The 22,634-nt window shown below is 38.8% G+C and overlaps 1 protein-coding gene across 9 annotated transcripts in view; it reads right to left on the bottom strand.

Moving 5' to 3' along the window:
• Nucleotides 1-383: 383 nt before the first annotated feature.
• NDUFAF6 (NADH:ubiquinone oxidoreductase complex assembly factor 6) overlaps nucleotides 384-22,634 on the bottom strand; it is a 28,203-nt gene continuing 5,952 nt past the window's right edge. For 4 of the 9 annotated variants that reach the window (XM_065054034.1, XM_065054039.1, XM_065054040.1 and 1 more), the window contains exons 4-9: nucleotides 20,673-20,729; nucleotides 19,043-19,145; nucleotides 15,951-16,084; nucleotides 14,136-14,237; nucleotides 10,330-10,386; nucleotides 9,685-9,831 (exon numbers count right to left, since the gene is read on the bottom strand). In XM_065054034.1, the coding sequence (XP_064910106.1) occupies nucleotides 9,703-9,831; nucleotides 10,330-10,386; nucleotides 14,136-14,237; nucleotides 15,951-16,084; nucleotides 19,043-19,145; nucleotides 20,673-20,729 (582 nt within the window). In that variant the 3' untranslated portion in view covers nucleotides 9,685-9,702. Of the gene's footprint in view, nucleotides 8,203-8,734; nucleotides 8,961-9,684; nucleotides 9,832-10,329; nucleotides 10,387-14,135; nucleotides 14,238-15,950; nucleotides 16,085-19,042; nucleotides 19,146-20,672; nucleotides 20,730-21,796; nucleotides 21,878-22,634 lie in introns of those variants that run through there. The other 5 variants (XM_065054036.1, XM_065054042.1, XM_065054043.1 and 2 more) reach the window with 4 other exon arrangements.

The raw sequence follows: 22,634 nt of genomic DNA, 5'->3' as shown, positions 1-22,634 counted from the left end.
AGATGGGGGCACAGTGAGGTGAGAGCTGCATCAGTGAGCTGGGGCTCTCCTGCTGTGGAAGAGAGACATGGGGAGGGGAGCAGGACATGGAGGGCTGAGCACACGTGTCCTCCCACCCTACAGCATGGCAGCCTGTCCGTCTGCTGTTCCCCTCAAATCCAGCAAATGCTGCCTTAAGTGTTTGCTAGAAGACAGAGATGAAGGAATGGTGCTCTTTTGTTGTTGCAATAGACATAGCCTCTGCATGTGGGGCACATTCAAGAGCTTCTGTGTGGGGATGTGACAAGTGACATGGACAGCTGTAAAAGACCACCAACGTAAGTTCAGATATGCTTCCAACTCTGGGAGTGAATTTCCTACATAACCAGAGCAAGCAGGGCTGCTGAACCCACATCCCTTCTGCAAGTAACAGATCTGAGCCCTCCCAACGGACCCTGATAAAGAGCCCACGAGGTGTGCTAAGGAGAAAGCACCTGGTGAAGGAGAGCAAATCTCCCGCCAAAACAAGAAACCCACGGCAAGCCATTTGGATTCCACGCAGAAAGCAAGCAACAGCTAGAAAACTGAGTGTGCATGAAAAACACCATTTTATTAATGCCTTTTCTTTCTCTAAACAATGTTGTGGTAGCTTTTTAAACCCTGATGTAGACCCATATAAGTTGCCTGTCAAAAACTTTAGTGGTTTGAATAGTTTCTGCAAAATATGTGAGTTTTCTTTATCACTCTTATCACTTCCTAACTTCTTTTGGGGATCTGGTCATTTTGTTCTAGACAAAAATAGAAGAAAAAGTTCTGTAATGTTCAAAATATGCCACCCTGTTCTTGAAACCCAAAAGCAGCCATAAGAAGTGGTGTTTGATGGCCATTTGACTTTGTGCCCCGTCCCTAACAGTGACCACTAGTGGAGGCTTAAGGAAAAAAACAAACAGAGCAATTATATACTTACCTCGTTAATTTAGCATCTAATAAGTGTTCTTTTGGGTAGTGGGGAGGAAGGAATGTGGGCTTCATATGACAGAGGATGCAATTAATAAGTTCCTTAGTAGACACCAGCTGATAAGGAATGCCTAAATTTATCTATTTCCTTTTTTCACCTTCATAACGTGTCAACTTATTAATTCTTTTAAAATTCATAATTCAATGATTGAATTATTCAGTTAATTATTTTTTAAAAAATAATATATATATAATCTATAAATACACATTACTAAATTTGTACTGCCATCTATTTCTATTCATTCTATAGGATCCATCACACCTAAAAGTATAGTTTGTATTCAGAAAATTATGGCACCTTTGAGCAGTCAGTTCTTGGCAAACCCACCACAGCCAACTAAGCAGCCAACTAGAGCCAAAGATGACCCGCGGAAACTTGCTGTTAATCATTTCTGAACATCTCGGTTCTCTAAACAGAACTCAAGTGTTTTACCTTCAGTTGGGTCAACGTGCATTAGAATTTTACTCTCAGCATAGGGAAAAAAAAACCCATTGTTAGTAGCCAACAGACCACAGTTGCAATGGAAATAGCCGAGTGAGAAATATTCTCACACTATTTTTATCAAATTGCATTTAATGCTCGTGAAATTGATATATTGTGGTTCTTATTTTCCATATAACATTAATGAGAAGAGGCAGTCAAAAGAACATAATTTGGTACTTGGCTTTAAGCATTTCCCTTTTAAAATAAAAACATGTAAATGCATGGGCATATTTTTTTTCCTGTAAAAAAAGCACATTTGTCTGTCTCATGTATTACAAACAACATGTCCCATAAAACAGGGCCATCTGTAATTTTATATCATTTTAAAATATTTTGTCAAGCTTATGTTAGTAACATGAATATTTGGCTGTTAGTATCTTCTAAAAAATTTGTTGTGAAGGTTTTGAGAGTTGCATTAAAATGAAGAGCTTGCACAGATAGATTATTGTGAGAGCCAGTATCTGTACATGTACGATAGAAACTAAACCTGGGGACTTAAATTCAAGACCACAGGCTGATTCCAAACTTCTCTGGGTTAAAATTGCCTAAACTTGTTCTGTAAATTTAGCCCCAAGCCGTGAACTTTAATTCAGATGGATGTCTGTACTTTTTCCCTCTGTTTTTGGCTGAACCCAGTCCACGTACAACTGTAACCAGAGCTTAACATTTTAACCTGCCTTAAACACTAAACTGCAAATTGATATAGCTCATTTCCTGATGGATTGCTTCTCTCACACTGACAGAAATGGATCGCTGGTTTTGACACAGTAAGGATTTCTGCTCACTATCTGTATACTCAAAATCTCTTTGGAACTTGAGAGCAATTTCTGGTTGGATGAGGGAAAACTAACAAAATCCATCATTTGTGATCTGAGTTTTCGTATGACAAGAACTGATCATAACCAAGAGGCTGCACTCATTGTACACCTAAAGTATGAAAGAATTTGGCAAAGAAGCAACCACAACAAGCGAGGCCTGTCCCTAAAAATGTTTATAGTAGAAATCCATATAAACATAGAATAACTTTTCATTCATTTGGTGTTCATCCCATTTTCATTGCAGAAACTTAGTTCTCTTCCAAATAGCATCCTTCTTCCTCAGTTTCCACAGCCAAGCTGCTAGCCAACAGCCTGACATGAAAGGGCTCACAAGTTGAACCAGAAATCCCTCTTTGTTCCTGAGGGATCAGCGTGTCTTGTTCTGTCCTTGCAAATATTCATGTCATTTTTAACTTTAGCCTTGATTGAACAATCTGTAATGCTGAATTCTAAACTTGCACTGTTGAAAGCAAAATATTATTTTCTACCCCTTATTAGAAATTAATCAGATAAAATAGATTTTTTTATTTTTTAAGGCAAAAACTTAAATAGGTGCTAAGCTTTGTACTTTTTGGCTTTCCAAGTGCCATAAAGGAATAGCATTTTTGCAGTTGAAAGCTTATTATCTTTCTAAAAGTTTAGACTACAGGATTTGTTAAATATGCAAATCATATTAATCTGGCTTTGTGGAGGGTTCTACAAAACACTAAGGCAGTTCAGTCCCATGTGTTCATTTCTGAATAAACCATTTGCTGAAATTTGGAATTCCATCCTTGAACTGTCCTGGTCAGAGTAATGGTTTAAAGGGGGTGAACTGTGTTCAGCTGGGGCAGTAACGAGCAATAGCTCAATTAAGAAAGTGTGGATGGACAAATCTTCAGGGTGCTTTTACACCTCCTGACGTTGGAAGATGACAAACAGACGTTACACTGCATTTGGATCTCTAGGGGTTTCTGGGCAATTACAGTGTCTGACCGTGGGCTGGCAGGGAAGGACTCTCAGACCTCCATTCCTCCAGGAAGGGTTTGCAATGAAGCTCCCAGCGGGCTGAGGCCCAAATCCAGATCTCAAAGCACATAAACACCTAGTTCTTGGTCTCAGGAGTGGGCACCAGAGCTCGTTGCTCTCCTCTCAGAGGTGACAAATACAACCACTGTGCCCATACAGTCACGGTCCCTCTCACCTCTTTCCAAATGCATCTTGAATCCTGTGCTGCATCATGGAATAACCCCTATGGAAAAAGCCGAGTCCCACGGAGCAACCTGTTTATACCTCTGATAGCTTCAGGTTATCTATGTCCTGGTGGACAAGGCATCTTCTGCATGATGAAGCCTTGAAAGTGCTACAGGCTAGAGGGAAGCTGGGTTGGGGTCTCTGTTCCTGCGGTGCCCATAAAGACCTTCAGCCAAATTCGTGTTCTGGGCAAGCCCAGCCATGATGCTATGCCCATGGTTTGCTGAGGTGCTCAGGAGGCCTCGGGAGAAGGACACCGTATATCCACAGCCTGTATGACGTGGTCATGAGAGAAACATCAAACTCCCCATACTTGGCCAGCTTGGAGCCTGCCAGAAACGGCTGCAGGTACCTCCAGGACTTGGAGGTTGTGGAGTCTCCTTCTCTGGAGACATTCAAAACCTGCCTGGACATGTTCCTGTGCGACCTCCCCTAGGCGTTCCTGCTCCAGCAGGGGGATTGGACTAGATGATCTTTTGAGGTCCCTTCCAATCCCAAACATACTGTGATACTGTGACTTAGAAGACAGGGCTCTGTAAAGATCAGTGGCAGCTGTTGGGGAGTAACCACTTGCACTGTGACAGGCAGCCAGATTTCATGACTTCTGCAGCTACAGCTCAGACCTCTCATTCCCCAAAATGGCATCCATTGTGGAGCCCCCTACATGTGTCCACCACTGGCCCAGCCCTCCCATGGAGTTTGGGTTGGGAGTGGTGGGCAGGTCTTGGGTTGTTTTTTACCGTTTGGTTTGTTTGTTTGGGGGTTTTGTTTGGTTGGTTTGGGTTTGTTTTTGCTTGGGTTTTTGTTTGTTTGTTTTACTTAGAATGAAAATATCTAGGGGAGTCTGACTGAATCTGGGAATTTCTAGATTTGTACCAACTGAAGACAGCAGCCAACTTTTGCTCGGGCGTTTTGGTTGGAACAGAGACAAGACTTCTACACCAGAATGCCATATGAAAGACTTTGTTGAAGGAACCATGGTTTTTCTGACAATGAAGAAGCCCAAGAGTTATATCTTAACTATTTTTCTTTCCTCTTCATTTAATTTCATGCTTATTTAAGCATGGCAATCTAAATAGGCATGAATGTCCCAGACCACAATGTTTTGCTCTGCCTGGGGTAACTAAAGAAGGTGTGAAATTACAAAATCTAAGCTTTCACGCTTCAGCCTTAACTGATTATATGCAGTAATACGTCAAGGACTAGCATTTAGATACACTCTGGCAAAACTAGACACACGCTCTGAATTTTAAAGCATTTGAGGTTTGGGGTTTGATTCTTTTTTTTAACTATAGGCTGAGAGAAGTCTAAAAAATCTCCCCACCCACCCTAGCCTCAGCATTTTGGCTTTGATTCTCCAGAGCACCGTGGTTCTGATGTAGAAAACCATACAATCAGCATACAAAATTTCTCCTCCCTGTTACAGCTCCTCTCTCATTGGCACAGATTAAAGACCAAGTAGGAGTAGGCAGCAAACATGATGACAGTCACTATGTGACCAAGAGTGACCTGTGAATGTGACCTGTGAATGTATTTCCCTCCTTGCTCCACTGGAAACCAAATGAGTTAAAACATCGTTTATGTTGCTTTAAAATAATCCTGAAGAATAGCTGCAAATTCTTAAATAACAAAGCAAAAATTATTTTTAGTCCTTTCTGTCATCTTCCTAAACTAGAATAAATTATAAATTCAAAATCTCTGACAATAAAAAAAATCCTGTTATTTAATGCGTAATAGAATCCATTTATGCATAACATTTTGTTCATAAAATGGGTAACTGGATGCTATGGCTATAGCTGATTCTGCTCATAGATGGACTGATACTTTAATTACTTCCCAGGGTCCCTTTTGGCCCTCTTTTTATGATGCTGTACTGAATATCTGAGTGAAATCATCAGGATGTTTGCATAAGAGATCTGTATGCCAATCTGACCCTATTTGTTCCTGCTAAGATATTGCCCATAGGGAAAAGCAAACGGACAGCGTGCATTTGTGGCTATTTGGGAAAAGCAGATCTTTCAACCTACGAGAGCAAGTTGTCAGTGAATATGAAGGTTAAGTGGGCATGACGATTCATTAGGTGCTTAAAGAAAAAAATATGTTTAGGCTGATGAACTACAACTGAGCTAATGTAATAAAAGGACAAATCAATTAGAGCTGAACTAACACAAATATCCTGTCTTGTCACACGCTGCCTACCTGCAACTTGAAATATGCTGCAGATTCTGTGCGTTATATACAACCACAACAAAAAAAAGGATTTCTGGTTTTAGGCAAGTTCCAGCCTTCTGGATAGCGCCTTACAGTTAGAGCTTTGCAGATTTTATTTTTAATTCATTTGGAGTCTTCAGATTAATACAATAGAAAGTTTGAATAGCCTGAGTAAGAAGGCAGTATGCTCAGCCCAAGACGCACAGAGCAAAATAATCCTCAGCGCTTGGGCAGCTGCTCCTAAACCTTCCAGCAGGTTGTACAGGAGTAGCCACCACATACAAGTTGTCTTCTATGGCTGCCTTGACAAAAAGCCCTCAACCACTTACTACTGCACAATTAAAGGTTTCCGAAGTCCCTTCTCTAGTATGAAGAAAGAAAAGCAGTATCTTCCTTTAAAGACTCCCAGCTTTTTTATCCACAAAACAGAAATGCACATCTATTCCACCCTTCTGACAGATACAGAGAGGCCTGTCCTGAACAGGGAATCTAAACCAGCCATAAGTTAACCCACTGAATATACAACTTGCCCCTTTTGGAGGAGAATACTAAACACCATTTGCTTTAGCTGAGAACATAAATCAGTGAATGATTATCTGTGAATTGTTGTCTGTCTGTAAAGACAAATAACAAACGAAGTATTGCCTGAAGCATAAAGAATTCTTGTATATTTTGTCCTGATTTATGTATCTATGGATGTTACTTATCACAATTTTTTACTGGATCAACTTCAATGGATTCAAAGTGGTTGAGGGTCAGTCACATTTAAATGTGTAGACTTAGAGCAAGATTCATGAAAGCTGAAAAACAGATGGAGGTATTTTGAGATAGAAAGACAAATGTAGTTTTGAGAATGCACAACTGCCATGAGCAAATGCAATGGCCAACAGGTTCTGAGAACATTCAGCTTAACACTCTGTCCCCTTCTAAATATTTTTTATAACTAAACATCTATAGTTCTTAACCTGGCATCAGAGCAGTAAGAAAAATAAATCCTCACTACTTTGGCAATCTGTTCATAATCATCTTAATGGTTCCTCTTGTATCTTCCTTTGAAAGACATAAAGACAAATGTGGGTTTGAAAAACACAAAGACAAAAAGTGCACAGCCCTCAACTTCTGCAGTAGAGCAGTTCCTATGTTTATGTCTGGGAAGCATTTTCTGGTACTGTTGATCATTTTGACAAGAGAGGACCAAAGTAAAATGCAGATATTCAGAGGTTTAGCTGTGAGGAAAATAGGGACAAGCTGCAGGATGCACTTCTCAAAAGTGATAACTAAGATTTTTCCTTGAAAATAAATATCATCTTTGGTTTGCTTTTACTATTATATGGCTAAGTGGGAAACAATTAACCTGCAAGATCACTGGGTAAGTGATGTCTGATGTGTTCCAATTCATTCAGGACTTTGATCCCGCAGCTCCTACCTACCATGGACAAAATGCCATCTGTTACAGGACTAATATAATTCTTATGCTTTGCTAGCTTTAACCTGCAAGTCTAAGTGGAAAGAGACTTGGGAACAGACTCCAGTGAACTGTTCTGAAGAGAAAGATGAAGATATAATTCTGTGCTTTACCAAAAGCAAGACCATGAAGATAAAATACATATAAAAATGTAAGGTCACTGAGGAGGACACCCACTAGAATGCTGCTTTACATGGACCAGGCTAACTAGACATGGAAATTATTTTCAAACACGTAATTAGCAGCTAGCAATAGATTTGCTAGTTGCTTTTCTGATATGAATAACCAGTAGGTTGGGACCAATAAGAAAATACTTTGCCAGATTAAAAAAAAAAAAAAAAAAAGGAGAAACAGGACAAATTTTTGTCAGATGTAGAATTATAAATTATCAGAACTGTTGAACAGAATTTCTTATATGGCACCAACTGCTACTGAGAAATAAAAGGAGATAATACTAGTGAAAGCAGACAAATTAAGACTACCTTGTTTGGCAGGTATTTAATGCCTCCATTCACAACATTGCCCCTAAGGGCAGAATCAGGCATAACCATCCAAGAGAGCCAGCTGTTCCCTGAAGGCTACAAAGGAGACATAGATTGCTTATTCCAGCAGCCTCCTGGCATTTGCAATTCAAAGCGCTGCTTTACTTTCTCAAAACTCTATTGCGACAACTTATTTATTCCAGATCCCTTTTACTAATTCACTGATAAGTCCCCTCTCACCGTGCCAACCATTCACTGCATCGCATGGCTACAAATCAGACCTTGCATTGATGCAATCATTGTAAGCACGTTGTCAAGATTTGTTCCACTTCAACACCGAAGCAAAGCACTGGCCTTGTGGCCTGGAAGCAAAATATCACTGTAGCCACTCGATGTCCCGGTGATCCCGCATGGTGCCGGCGCAGGAAGGAAATAACTTTTCACCAGACCTCTCTGCCGAATTTAGCACCAAAATGGTAAGATACAGCAACTGGCTTGAGAACTAGACAGAACCTGTTAAGATTTAATTTTTACAAGATAGTCAATATACTCCCGAGTCAGCATACATGGATTTTTCTAGGTTTTATCAGTCTTGATTATGACACCTCTAGTAATACAGAAACCAAGATCCTGAGCTGAACACATTCAAAGAGAAATGTCTTACTCAGGATTAGGACACTGCAGAATTAACCAAGATCTGTATCACAAACTGACTCCAAACATGTAAAATAAAATCACCAAATGAAGGATTTAATGTTGGGTTCCTAAAATTTCTACCATGCTGACAGTTTCTGTGATTAAAAAGGCCATGAGTCTTGTTCACAGAAATTCATTATATAGCATTGCCCACTAAAATACAGGATGCTGTTACACAATCAAGCATCTGGGGAGATTAACAGTGATTAAAAAAAAATCTCTGGGAAAAGCAGCTATTTAATAGAACAAGGATGACAGCAGAATAAACTACCAGATTTGTGCAACTGAATCAGGTTGGATGTTAAGATGTATTATTTTATCAAACAACAAATAAAACAGAAATATTTACCTTGATCCTAAAAGATGCTGAGTACAAAGCTCCCAGTAACCTCCCACCAAAAAAAACAGAGCAGTCTGTTTACAGAGAGGGAGGACTAAAATGACCCGGAACACTGAGGAATGTGTTTCTTCACAGGACCGAAGAACAGGGAGTGAAGAAAGCCAGGCAGGAGGGTGTCCTGAGAGACGTGGTGAATATGAACGAAGGGGCAGTCGAAGCCAGGTTGCAATCACAGCTGTGGGCACAGGCAGAGAGACAAGGGGTCGGGAGGACACACAGCCAGGCTACGAGCGGAGTGAAAACGCCTCTGGCTGAGCTGGAGGTCAGGACTGTGTGAGGGTTCTGTCCTCACCTGACCTAGAGACACTTCAATGCTCCATCTCAACACACAGTTCAATAATTTCTGTACTACAGCTCTGTTTCACCATTCTGAAACTCTACATAAACGCAACGTAATTAAAACAGCTTTTCCTGACAGTTTCTTGCATTCAAATATATGTGCTCATTCTTCCAACTACGAAGCATCACTAGTACTTACAAGAAGTCTGCTCCTTGCACTAAACAGAATTGCTTGGCTGATTTGTAAGGCATCTACTGTAACTGCTTTTGGGCACAAAGCTGTCTTTTTTTTTGTCTTTTTTTTTTTTTTCAGTAACATGTCAACTGTCAGAAGTATCCATTAGCACAGAATTTGTCCAAAAAGAATTCTATCATATGGCTGTTATTACAGGAAAGACAAGAAAAGTAATCTCAGAACAGCACAGCTGACTTGGCAGGCATGTGAAGCAGAGAAATCAGCGTAATATTCCAAGAACAAACTTGACTACTGCCAGCAAGCTGACAGCTACAGTTCATGCGCATCTGCTGTTTCCCATGAACTGCACTTTGCAGAAGTGTGAAGTTAGACACTTAACAGTTATATCAAGTTAAGACATTAAAGAAAATCTCAGCACTCTAAGTCCATATTAAAAAAAAATTTAATATGTTTTTTTCCAAGATCTAATATATAAATGCAATGGTAATAATGTACTCTTCTTTTGTAAGCTTGGATGAAATATGTTGAAGTCCACTTTTCGCATATTACATAAATAATCATCTAAAGCAACCTAGAAAAGAAGAAAAAGAAGTATATTCCATATGGTGCACACAAATAACTGGGCATTAAGTTTAAAAAGCAATACATGAAACTGAATGGGGAACTGCAAAAAAGGCTTGACAGTTTGCCTGTTTTATTAAGTGGTGGCATAACCATCACATTCAAAGGATATAAAAAGGCATGTTTTGTGAAGAGAAGCATTTTTTACTAGACCAACCAGCATACAAGAAAATTAGACAGGAGTTTGGGCTCTTGCATCACAACGATGTTTTATGAGTATCTTGGATGAAATTACGTATTTAAAGAAGGATTAGAAGTGTTGATCAAAATTATGAGGTTCCACAGTCAGACACACATTATGATATTCAGAAGTTTTAGGTACAACACCCTCCCAAAAGAGACACATGAAGTATTAGTTAATCATGCTTAATTTGGTACTCTACTCTTCACAAACATATTAGCACAGAAATGAATCCATCACTTAACGAGTGCATGATATCACACCCACCGTACAGAAAAAAGCAGGATATGCCTTCACAGGAACTTTCTTACTGAAAGATCTAGCCTGAAAGTAAACAGGGTAAGGTGGGAGAAAACAACAACAACAACAACCAAAACATACTTATTAGAAGAACATAACATTTGAGATTAAACATCAATTACTGTATATAATGGTTAGAACTAACAGGCTGTATTACAACCTTCGTCCCTTTTTATTTTGACATCCTTTAACTATAATTTTACCTTATGTGCAAGCCAGCACCACCCCTCACTGTGTGCAACAGTAATTACACAGAAAGTATATAATACTGGGAGGGACCTGCTAAAATTCTTGTATGTTTTGACAGCCTTACAGTTTACATGTAATAATAAACCAATGTAAATTAGCATCCATTGTTCTGACAAAGTTCCAAGTTGCACCTGATTTAGTAAATACAGTTCAACAGTTTTTTCCCCACCAAATACCACTCCGCATCCCAAGCGACAGAAATGATGGAAGACCAGAAATGCATTTCTCTGAGTGCGTCTTTTTAGTCCAGTGTTGTTATCAGTCCCAGAAGTCCAGTTACGTTCCATTTACATTTATGGGACTCTGAAAGGATCTCAACGCCTCAGGTCCACAGTATCTAAGTATAAACAGAGTCTAAACCATGGCTGAATCAAATCTATAATTTAAACCCACATACAACTCAGGCACATCTAACAGAGCTGAAGCAAATCTTCCTGTAAAGCTTGCTTATAAATACAAAATCCCCTATTTTACCTTTTTTTTTACAGGTTAAAAACCAAACCGACCAACCAGCCCCTTATGAATACTGAGGAGCATGCATGAGTTTCTATTAGTTTTCCATTGATCTTTCCAGACAACTGAGAAAATCAGGCTGAAACTTCAGTAGGGAAAAATACTGAATCTTTTCATAGGGCAAATGATTTTAGAACTTTGAGATGTAATAACATGTGTGTGTGTATTTATATATATAGTGTGTGTGTATTTATATATATACACAAAGGAAAATGTTCCTCCCTGATCTAATGCTCTGCCTTACTATTATTAATTGCAAGATGAAAAAAGAAAGTAACCTTGCTTGACCTTCTTAACCCAGAATGCATTTTATGTCATTCAGAAAGCATTTTATCTTCCTTGGTAATTTGAGTCTCTAATGATCTAGCATAATTGAGATAAACACAAAAAGCCTAAAGGAGATCTTCTTTATAAAGAGGAACGGGAGAGGGAATGCTTAAGAGAGGGAACATGTAAATGTATTCACAGGCTTTCAAAAGGATCACTGTGGGACTGACAGAGCACTTTTATTATATCCTTTTATTCTAATAAAACACCCAATTCCTAAAGAAAACTCCAATCTTCATTACCTTATTTTGCCCTCTGCTGGTCGTCAGTCGAAGTGTCAGGAAGAGCTGACCACACTTCAAAAACTTTTATCCCAAGATTAAGTGCCCCATTACTGCAGTACGGTCCATATAATATCACTGAGAATTTAGCATTTGGGGATTATGTTTCTTCTGACTGTGAAATGGGGCTGGTAACTGTTACCCTCATCCTCCAAAATACATGTTTTGTGGAACAAATGCCGAGATTGTTGAAACCTCTCTGCAGGGTTTAAACTTTACCCTACCCTGTAATTCCAACTAAGACAGAGGGCAAGTGGCTGTAAAGACCCTCAGGCAAAACAAGACTGTGATTTTACTCAAGAGAACAGATGCATTTAAAGGCACCAGCCCATTACATACACCTGAAGTCTTGAAATACCCAGCAAATGTTGCCAGCAAAAGCCCATTTCATCCATTAGGGGAGAAAGTATCTTTATCCTTGCATTAGCAAAGTCCATCTCATTATCAAGGAGGCTAATACCCTGTTATTACTGCCAGTTATTGACAGTTCAAATGATTTGAACACTCTAGAGATCCTGCACTGTCAATTATTCTTCACTGATTATGATGGAAGCTGGAAGCAAGTATCCAGACAGGTTTTTTTTTTTTAATTAAGATGATATAACCCACACATTTAAAAAAAAGGGGGAGGGAAAGGAAGGATGCCAAGATCAACATTCAATTTAATAAAATGCTAATACTGCCCTAATCTGGTTTCCTTGTGTTTATACTTTTCTGTATAATCTCCAATTACATGATCACGTTGCATATTTTCCATAGGACCCTCCCAGTGCATAACACAGGCAGGGCTCTAGGAATGGAGTGGGAAGGAAGGGAGCATAACGTTCCGTCCTCTTCAGAAGCTGGTTGGCACACTGGGAGCCAGGGGTCCAACACGCTAAGATTTATCAAGTTATCTGAAGGGCTCTGAAGAACTCTGTTCTCTCCCTGCTCCTGTCCCAAAGTTTCCATGCAACACCAGCAACCAAATTTTAAGCAGCTGGACAATAAATATACATAATTCATTTTCCATGCCTCCCATCCCTGATATGAGGCATTTCAGGCCAGGAACATGGCACTTTTTTAAGCCACAAGTGCAACTAACGCGAACGCGTTGTATACACTGTGCATTATGGGCTGAAGGGTGGGGAATAGAAAAAAAAGAAAAATGAAGTTATTTCAGCTTGAGCAAAGACAGGGGACAGTTTTGACCTTGGATTTTGTCTCTGTTCCCTGCTTCTAAATGGAATAAACCATCTCCATGGACATGTGACAACAAAAACTGAGACATCAGGTGAAATGACATGAACAGGAATGCATTAAGTGCAAATTACAGTCTGTATTAAAAATAAAGCCCAAGGCTAAAAATTATTAACAAAAAATATAAACATTAATCAACTAACTAAGCGCTGACTGAACAAACCAGAGCTGCCTCATTTTACCTTCAGAAAAAGGAAGAAGGGCTCTCCTGTCTCTACTGCATAAAACAGTGTGATCACAAGTCAATGCTGCAATGGAGGATTATATTAATGGCGTAAATACCGATATAAATCTGGCATTTCTTTCCTTTGAAGTGGTATCTTTTCAGACCACCTTGACTGGAAGTACTGGATGCAATACTCAAAGTATATGCATACACAACTTGTAGACATAAGAAATTCTTTACAGCGCTTCTTGCAAGTTTTGTCTTCCAAAGGCAGACACAACATCACTGATGAAAAATCCTTTTCCTTTTGTATTATGTACCAACAAGCAACTCAGAGTGTAGCTAAAAAAGAGTATTAAAGAAAAATATAGCAGGACTCTGCAATTCTTCGGGATTCATTATCCACTGGTCCAATCAAATAAAGTCTTTCTTAATTCACTTGGCTGTGAGCCAAGAAAGAAATAAACAGAATGCACCTTTTCCAACATAGCTTTGAGCATGGCTGGTCACATCAAGGAACGAATCCCCCCTCCCACACATAAAGCAGCAGTTAAAGGCAACACGCTCTGCTTGCCTGGCAGCTCTTCCACCATCCTGTGAACTACCATATGCACAAGTGCTTCCTATGGTGTTGATCCTGCACTGGCGTATAGTTGCATTTATAAAAGTCTGCTTGAAGTTTCTCTCCCAGTAATCAGGCTTTTAGTCAGTATTTACATATATTCAATTGGACCTGGCTGTGAGTAAACTGCCTCCTATACATACAGATAAATATAATATTAATACAGAAGTAGTTGCAATATTTAAAGGTTTTGTGTGCTCGTGTTTATTTTGGTTTGTGTTTGTTTGTTTTTAATATAAAACCTCAAAGTAATTAAAGGCAAAAGATTTGAAATTAAGTATGCAGCTGTAAGTCTTCCTACAACACATGCACAATGCTTTGTGAAGATTAGCATCAATTATGTTTATTTAAATAAATAAAAGGGAAGGAATCTCACATGTTCTAGATGAATATGGGCCTGGCTGGCAATGTCGTATATTACATCTCTCACATTTTTCTCTTGCTTGCCTCTTATGAAATCCTCTTGTGAAACTCCATGCTAGACATAGGAAGGAAAATCAAAAAAGAGAAAAAAAACCTCAATAAATACCAAGTTTCCATTCTAGGTTCTCAAAAATCTGTCCCAACAACCAAACTAGTGACACAAGACTGAATCAGCCTCAATGTTTTAGCATTGCTCCCTCCTTTTTTATTTCCCCCCAACTTTTTTTTTGTCAGTGACTTGGAAAAAAATTCAAGAGAACAAAGAGAACAGTCAGTACATACTCTGTCTACACGAATTTGATCCCCAAAGACTTTGTGGTCAGTCAGATAACCAAGTCAGATTTTAAAGTTTTAGGAATTTAGATCAGTTTAGATGCCCGATTTCTAAAACCATAATCCAAGAATTGATATTAAGCAGAAGAAAGCCAGTAACGGTTAACATGGAAGCCATGCTGGTTTATGAAGGAAATCATTATCTTGGGGTTGGTGTGCACCATCAACTTTGCAAATAAAGTACCCAAAACACTCTAAATTAACCCAACCAAAACACCTCAACAAAACCCCCCAAAAAACAACCTCAAACTTATTCTTTGACTATAGTGACCAATATAAGACATAATATGGTATATTCAGAATTGTACTGGAGACAGGGACTCCAGTGGAACTGCCATACTTGCCAGCAGCCGAAATGCTCAAGAGACGCTCAGTCTGCACAGAAGGCATGCAAGCTTTTTCTGCAGTTTCACTGTAAAACACCTTCCATGGCAAGGCATGACTGCGATTTTTTAGGCTACGTTTGAAAAGCTGAAAACTTGGAAGGCCTCCCGTATCATCCAGTCCCAGAAAGGCTGAAAGCAGGATGAAGCTCCTCTCTGCAGTCTTATAACCCCGACCGATGTTAGTATCTTAAGTTTTTCGCAACTACCTAAATCACTAACTCCAAATAAAAACTTTCAATTGTATTGGAAAGATATTCCGAAAACACTTACACAACTGCCTTAAGCATCACCAGCATTGCAGACATTTTGGTTAAGTATAAAAAGAACAGCATTAACATTTAAAAATATAGACTGGAGATGAAGGAGTAACAGCTGCGGTGCCTATAGATCTAGCCAGAGAACACTAATGAATAAATCTGAGTTTTAATCCCATTTTATCTGAATTGCAAGATCTGCTAAATTCCAATGCAAAACAGGTGTACAGTTTAAATTGGAAGACTATACCATCTATTACAGCAACATCTGGAAAGTATGCTTATAGCTATCAAATACGTAACCAAAAAAATCCAACAAACCACAACCAAAAAAAAACCACCAGCACATTTATGAAAAGGTAGTAAAGAGAAATCCAAGAAGGTTGTTCAGAAGTAAAATTTCTCACAATGCTTCCTTTATGGGGATAGGGAGAAAAAAAACAAACCAAAACAAACAAACAAAAAAAAAACCAAACCACACCACAGGCCCCATTCCATATGTGTATTTCTACACATTAATGGAACAATTCCTGAAAGCTAAAATATTCACAGAATCACTACATTTAATAAAAAGTAAAATAAAACCCAGAAACCCTGGAGTTTCATGAAGGTCACTCATCTCAGCTCCCAAAGGATATAAAACCATGACAATGATATATTACTAGGCACAACAGAAAGAAGTAAAGAAAAAAGATGTTCTGTTTCTGGCCTAATAAATTATGATCTCACATCTAGTGTTGAGAGACACAGTCAGAAACACTATACTGTTCAATTCCAGTCAGCTGCTTCTCTTACCAACATACAAATGTCCATGGGAAGAAAGACCTTTTGTCTTGCGCTATGATACGGAGTTGCTCTCAAACAGGTAACTATGCCTTGCGCTTTCCCAATGTGACTGGCTGCATGGTCGGCATGGATGTCCCTCACACCTAAAATTGCAGAAATAACATGTTCAGAAACATACTTTCAGGCCTTTTGAGGGGTATAGTCTTCCCTGATGTGTACCACAGTCATATTTAAGGAAAACTAAGTGTGTTGCTCCATGATAGAACTGTCTATGTTCATAAATTGCCTTAAGATCTCATCTCAGAGGTGCAAAGCAGGAGGCAAATTCATTGGTTTCCACATTTAGAAGCAAGATGCCTCTTAGCTTGTTGCAGTTTCTGCAAAGGGTGACACCTGTTCAGATATAATACATCAGTGCACAAACTCATTTTCATTGGCATGTCCTGTCCCAGAATAACTGTATTCCAATAACTGTTTTTCTTGCCAGAAAAATCATTCAAGTGTGAGATTCCTGACAAGCAGTAGTGCTTACAGCACGTTTTCATTATTAGCTGCAGCTGATTCAGCAGTGTACTGAAGCCAAGGAGAAGGGTCCTAAACTTCCCCCGAACCCGTATTTCTGCCAGCTGCCTTGTGCTGTGACGGGCAACGAGGGAGTAGCCCGGCAAACTGAATTAGATCACGAAAGCAATGGAAAACTAACTTCAGTCACGCAACAGTGCGAACTGTGAGAGGGAGATGAGAGGGACAAAGCAGCAGCATTGCTCTTCATGTCAAGACCATACAAGTTTGTCTTAGACCGATCATAAAGCCGTAATGTTTTCACAGGATTGAGAAAATTTAAAGGAAAATGGAAACTTAAATTCATAAAAGATCTAACAGAAGCAGCATCCTACAAAGAAAGTAGGATACAAAAATTGCAAACTGATGAGTCTGACACCCAAAAATTATTAACGTACTGGGCGTACCAGATTCACTGCCTGAGCCTTAGGATCGTAGAATCATTTTCATTGGAAGAGATGCTCAAGATCGAGTCCAACCATTAACCCAACTGTGGCAATAAACCATGTCCCTAAGAACCTCACCTATATGGCTTTTAAACACTTCCGGGAATGGTGACTCCACCACTTCCCTGGGCAGCCTGTTCCAATGTCTGACCATCCCTTCCGTGAAGAAAGTTTTCCTAATATCCAATTTGAACCTTCCCTGGCACAACCTGAGGTCATTTTCTCTTGTCCTATCACCTGCTACTTAGCAGAAGAGACCAACACCTTCCATGCTACAACCTTTCTGTGATGGCAACTACATCATAGTTTTTCTGCAGCACAACCCTTGAATGGGTCTCAGAAACCCTTTCAAAACAGTAGCTGTAAGAAGACTACATGGACTTATTTTGGCAATGGCAGTAGAAAGCAGAGGAATTGGAGGAATCAATAGATATAACTTACTGATGCTGACTGGGCAGCTCAGGCTTTACGTATAAACTAAGAATAAAAATAAAATAATTTTTTAAAAAAAAACAGCAGCTGAAAGAGTAAGAGTTATTATAGAAATGACTTGTGCTCAACCTGGGAATATGTCCCAGAAGTGATGTCTTGAAAAAGTCTAACAAAATTCTTAGTGGCACCAGACTCCTAACTACTCAAGCAAGGAATCAGGGACCACAACATTAATATTTTTAAATAACAGGAGCTGGGATGAAGTACCAGGATGTTGGACAAGATTATCAGTCAAAATGAGCTTGACAAAAGACATAAGCAGAAATCAGGAAGAATAAAGCAGCACTGCTACTAGGAGGGATACACACAAAATGAAGACAGGCCAGGAATAAGGAAGCTAAAAAGCAAAAGAAATTTAGCAAACATGACCTGTAATGAAACCAGGTCCACCTACTCTACAAAAGACTGCTGATAGGAAACATCCAGAAAAGGACTGTGTTCAATTAATTTCTCCATTTGTGGAAAAAAACACAGAAGTTAACTGTTTAATATGCAGTGAAGGACTTTTCCTTAGATATTTTGTAACATTGGTATATTTAAGAGAAGTTCAACATGACAATAGGGAAACTAGAAAACACAGAGCCCCCATAACAGATTTTCAAGAACAGGATCATCTGACTTGAATCATGACTAAACTTTTCTTCAGGATCGAAGATGTTTCTCAGAATGGAAGATGCTGGTATTTCTCATACTCCTACATTCTTCAGTCAGGAGTTCTGAAAGACACTTGGAACATTTAACTGATTACTTACTGAGGAAGTGAACATCAGATGTTAAGAGGCTGGTTCCTCATTTCTTCCTAAGAAAAATGTGCTCAGTGTATCTTCTTACTTCTCTCTCTTTTTTCTTTCTAAACTCTTTTAGCCTCATCACTGGCCTTTCGTCAGACTAACAAGAGTAAAATACTGCTACAACAATACTAAATACTACTAAATAGTAGTAATTCTCACATTTCTTTTATGTCTGAGATCATACAGGGAATACTTCCATAATGCAACCAACACCTAAAAGAAAGTAACCCTTTTCTTCACTGCAAATTAACATTCCTTTCCCAATCTGCGACTCTTGTGTTAGACATGACACAGATACTAGCTCTTAACCACAGGGATCATATCAGGAGGAGGATTCAGAACCAAATTTACAACATCACCAATGGAAGTTAATAGGTTGGGAAGTAAGCTGTTGAAAGATAACGAGTGTACATCACTGCAATACAGAACAATGGCTGAAGAATAACTACGGTACTTTGTGTTCTGACAGGTAGGACAGCCAGAAAATACAGTGAAGACCTGAATTTACCACATGCTGAAACAGGAGAAAGAAAAGAGAAAACAAAGCAACGAAGAACGGCGCAGTAGGAAACTGCACTTCAATGAGCTTTCCACTGAGCAGCTTCTAAGGAAAATACGTAGTTCTAGGACAGGTGCAGTACGAGTCCAGATTTATGGCTGAGCATTCAAAAGACATCTGAAGTATTACCTAAGACAACTGCTACTGAAAGTAAACTCCCATGGAAAAAGAGTGGGCTTTTTGAAACATCAATACATGTTGTACCTCCACTAACGAGTCATCAACAGAATCTGAAAAGGGGAAAACACCTACCCAGCATTTCCAAGGTGAGGTACAAGAGAGCACTCTGAGTGTTCTCAGCATACGTTTCAAGCTCCTGGATGTTACGGTATGCTCTGTCATCCAAATTCTTCTCCTGTAACAACAACAGAGAAGTTCAGTAAAACATAAATATAACTGCTATTTGTACAAATTTATGACTACAGTCATGTCAGTCTAACCCACTGTTAGAGGAAGAAAAAAAGGACAAAATTAAGATACAGAAAGACAGTATAAGCTCAAATAGTAGTTGTCATTAAAGCTTACAGCAAATCTAACATAGCCAAATAACATGCAACTGCAGCCAAGTCCGGTTGCAAATGTAATTTTTTGCAACAATAAGAAATCAGAATTCTTCGTTTAAAAAGATACAGCCAAAACAAAACACCACATGGTATTCTTACACTGTGGGGCTGCTAATTTTAATACTTAATTTGCATATGAAGCACAGAGACATTTAGATAAATAGGAGTGTATTTAAAACATGCACGAAAATCAATCCATCAAATATGCACACAAGTTTCAGTCATATGCAAACACTCCCAAAAATATAACTTCCTCCATCATTCTTCCTGTCCTTGTTGCTTTTGTGGTTAAAACATATCAGTCTTAAGACTGAAACCTGTCCTAAGATTAAGAACTCTAAACTCTTCCATTGCAATGACACTACGGGACCATCAATTTTCTCAAGGTGTAACTTCATGAGACACTAACTCCAGCAGCAAAGTTAGCTTAAGAAATACCTGCCCTCAACTCTTCATTCTTGCCTTTGTGTGAGAGTAGCAGCATGACTGTACCAGTGAAATTCTTCCTCTTGTTTTTTCCCAGAAAAAAGGGTGGATATTTTAAAATGAATGTGATTTGAATGCTTCCATCGACAGCACTGCTTAGAAAAATCTATACAGCCATCATAAAGAGATGCACCAAAGTGTGGCAGAGAGGTTCAGATGGGTCATTTAATTTTTGAGATTTTATAACCAATCACAAAAGAAGGCTATTTAGGGGCAAAATTCACATGGTAAGAAAAAAGCTGAAGAGTAACAAGATTTGTGTGACTTTTTTCAATATGCAAATGCCCTCAGAATGGTACAAAAAGAGACCATGTACGAGTTTCTCTTCTTGCACATCTTCATTTCCATTTCTATTAAAATGCAGTTTTCCAGAATTGTTAACAGTTGCATATGGAGATCTTATTACTTAATCCCATAGGATGCAACGCCCCTCACTTAAGTACAGAAAAGGTATTTAAGTGTAACTCCTGATGGATTACCTCTAGGGGTAACCACTTCTAACCAGGAATAGAGAACAGGAACAGAAAACATGAGCACAAATACATTGGTTATCAGAACAAGAAAGATGTGGATTCTCAAACGACATCTATTTAAAGCAAAAATAAACACAGGATTCTATTAGCCATTTTGGCGAGAAAGAGTAGAAATTACAAGTAGAAGCATCAAGGGAGAATTAAAAGGAAATATAGCAGTATCATTCTTAAAGACAAATACTACTGTCTGGAAAAGATTAATTACTTAAGCTTTTGTTTTACACAGAAACACATAAAAATAAGGGGAAAAAAACAAATATGACTAAGACCAGAATCAGTCTTTGACTGGTAAATACTTACTCTTTCGTCAATGATCTTCATGAACCACATTTTAGTCAAGTTATGCCTCTTGACAGCCTGAAAATTACAAAATAAAACATCCATGTTAATGTATACAAAGTGATGGTAGTACTGCATTCTGAAGGCTGAAATATATTTTAGATAATCCTTTTCTTACAAGGATTATATTCACTGAGTTAAATCAAAGTGGCGTGTCAATGGAAAATGAGAATCTTCTTCAAATACAAAAATTTTCAAATGGAGTTTGTTACAAGTTGTTGCACACAAAAAATGAAATCTTGGACATCAAGCCAGCTAACTAAAAGCATCTAATTAAAAACATTTTTGAAAGTAATTAATCCTTTCACGGAGTTATATCTTCCCACAAAATATTTACAGATAACTATATTCACTCTCCAAATAGAACACAGCTTCCTCCAGAGTCAAGCAAAAAAAATACTTCCCCTGTAAATTTCCAAGAAAACGTCAGTGCAACGTACCAAGACGTACTGTCAAAACAGCATCCTAAAAATATAATAATATTAATATCATGGCTTTGTTTAAAAGAGTATCCCACAGTATTGCATATTCACACATTCTTCTTTTTGGCACTTATCTTGTATTTGACATTGTTCAAGTACCAGTTCATTCTGTCAGGTTACATTCAGTCCTCTTACACACACTGAGTTTTGCAGACCACACTGTAGGAAAGGCTACAATGACATATCTAGATATTTATAAACAAAATTTAACCTTACTGCTGAGCAGAGCTCACACAGTGTCATGGCCTCTTCTGCTCCTCACACTGCCCTGCCAGGAGGTGGGCTGGGGGTGCACAGAAAGCGGGGAGGTGACACAACAGGAACAGCTGACCCCAGCTGACCAAAAGGAGACTTCACACCATATGATGTCATGCTCAGCAATAAAACAAGGGGGAAGGCTGGTGGGGCTGCTGCTCAGGAACTGGTTGGGCACCCATCAATTGGTGGTGAGCAATTGTTTTCATTTGCATCACTTTCTTGGGGTTTATTTTTCTATTCGTTATTTTTTATCTCTTTTCCTTACAGTTTTTATTATTGTTATTAATACTATTTCTTTTTAATTATTAAACTGCTTTGATCTCAACATACCAGTTTTTTACCTACCACAACAATGTTTCGGGTTTTTTTAAGTTAGTCTTCTGCTAATAAACATTTCCACCCCACCTTGATACACACACAAGCAGCCTGAAATTAAAAGCAGTTGAAAGAATAAATACAATCATACCCAGAACTAACTTGTACCTAACTGACTCAATCAGACAACCAAATAAATTAAGCTATACTAAAGCAAGTATAGCTCCTTGGAAAGGAGAGAAAAGCTTGGAAGTTTACCACGTGCTGGAAGAGAGACAGGAAGAAGGAAACAAAAAGCAGAGGCACAGACAGATTGACATGCAAAATAAGCTATTCTGCATTTTAGTGTCTGCATTAAAATATCAACCTAGATGCACCTTCCAACTCCTGTAATCCCATAAAAAGGCTCACAACATTTGCCAGTCTTCATTCTAACTGTACGAAGCCTTTGTTGTGGCTGAAGGACACACTTTATCTGAGCTGGAGACACCTATGAATAGCCCAGATCCTCCTAAATGTGACTGTAACAGGTGTTTTATTTTACTTCTTGGGTTTACCTATATTATCTCTTAAACAAATTGTATCTTGTTTAAATCACAATTTTAATGTAATGCAAGTGTTGACAGACTGGAACAAAAGCTCACATATTTATTTCACATATAACGTCAGGGAGAGGCCACAGTCTCAGCATTGCCAAGAAACACTGAAAGAGGATTTGGGAAGGATTCGTTTTTGTGGTCCCAGAGGTGCAGCAAAGTGGGTGTGAAGATGGCAACAAGCGAAATGCTCTAATCCCGCAGGAATTGCATTGTTCTAATCCAGTGTTACACCGAGTGTCCTGCTTTTCCCGGGAATTCAACACGAACAA

The sequence above is a fragment of the Columba livia genome, chromosome 2, assembly GCF_036013475.1.
Source record: "Columba livia isolate bColLiv1 breed racing homer chromosome 2, bColLiv1.pat.W.v2, whole genome shotgun sequence".
Taxonomy (NCBI): domain Eukaryota; kingdom Metazoa; phylum Chordata; class Aves; order Columbiformes; family Columbidae; genus Columba; species Columba livia.
This window is presented reverse-complemented; position numbering and strand designations above follow the sequence as displayed.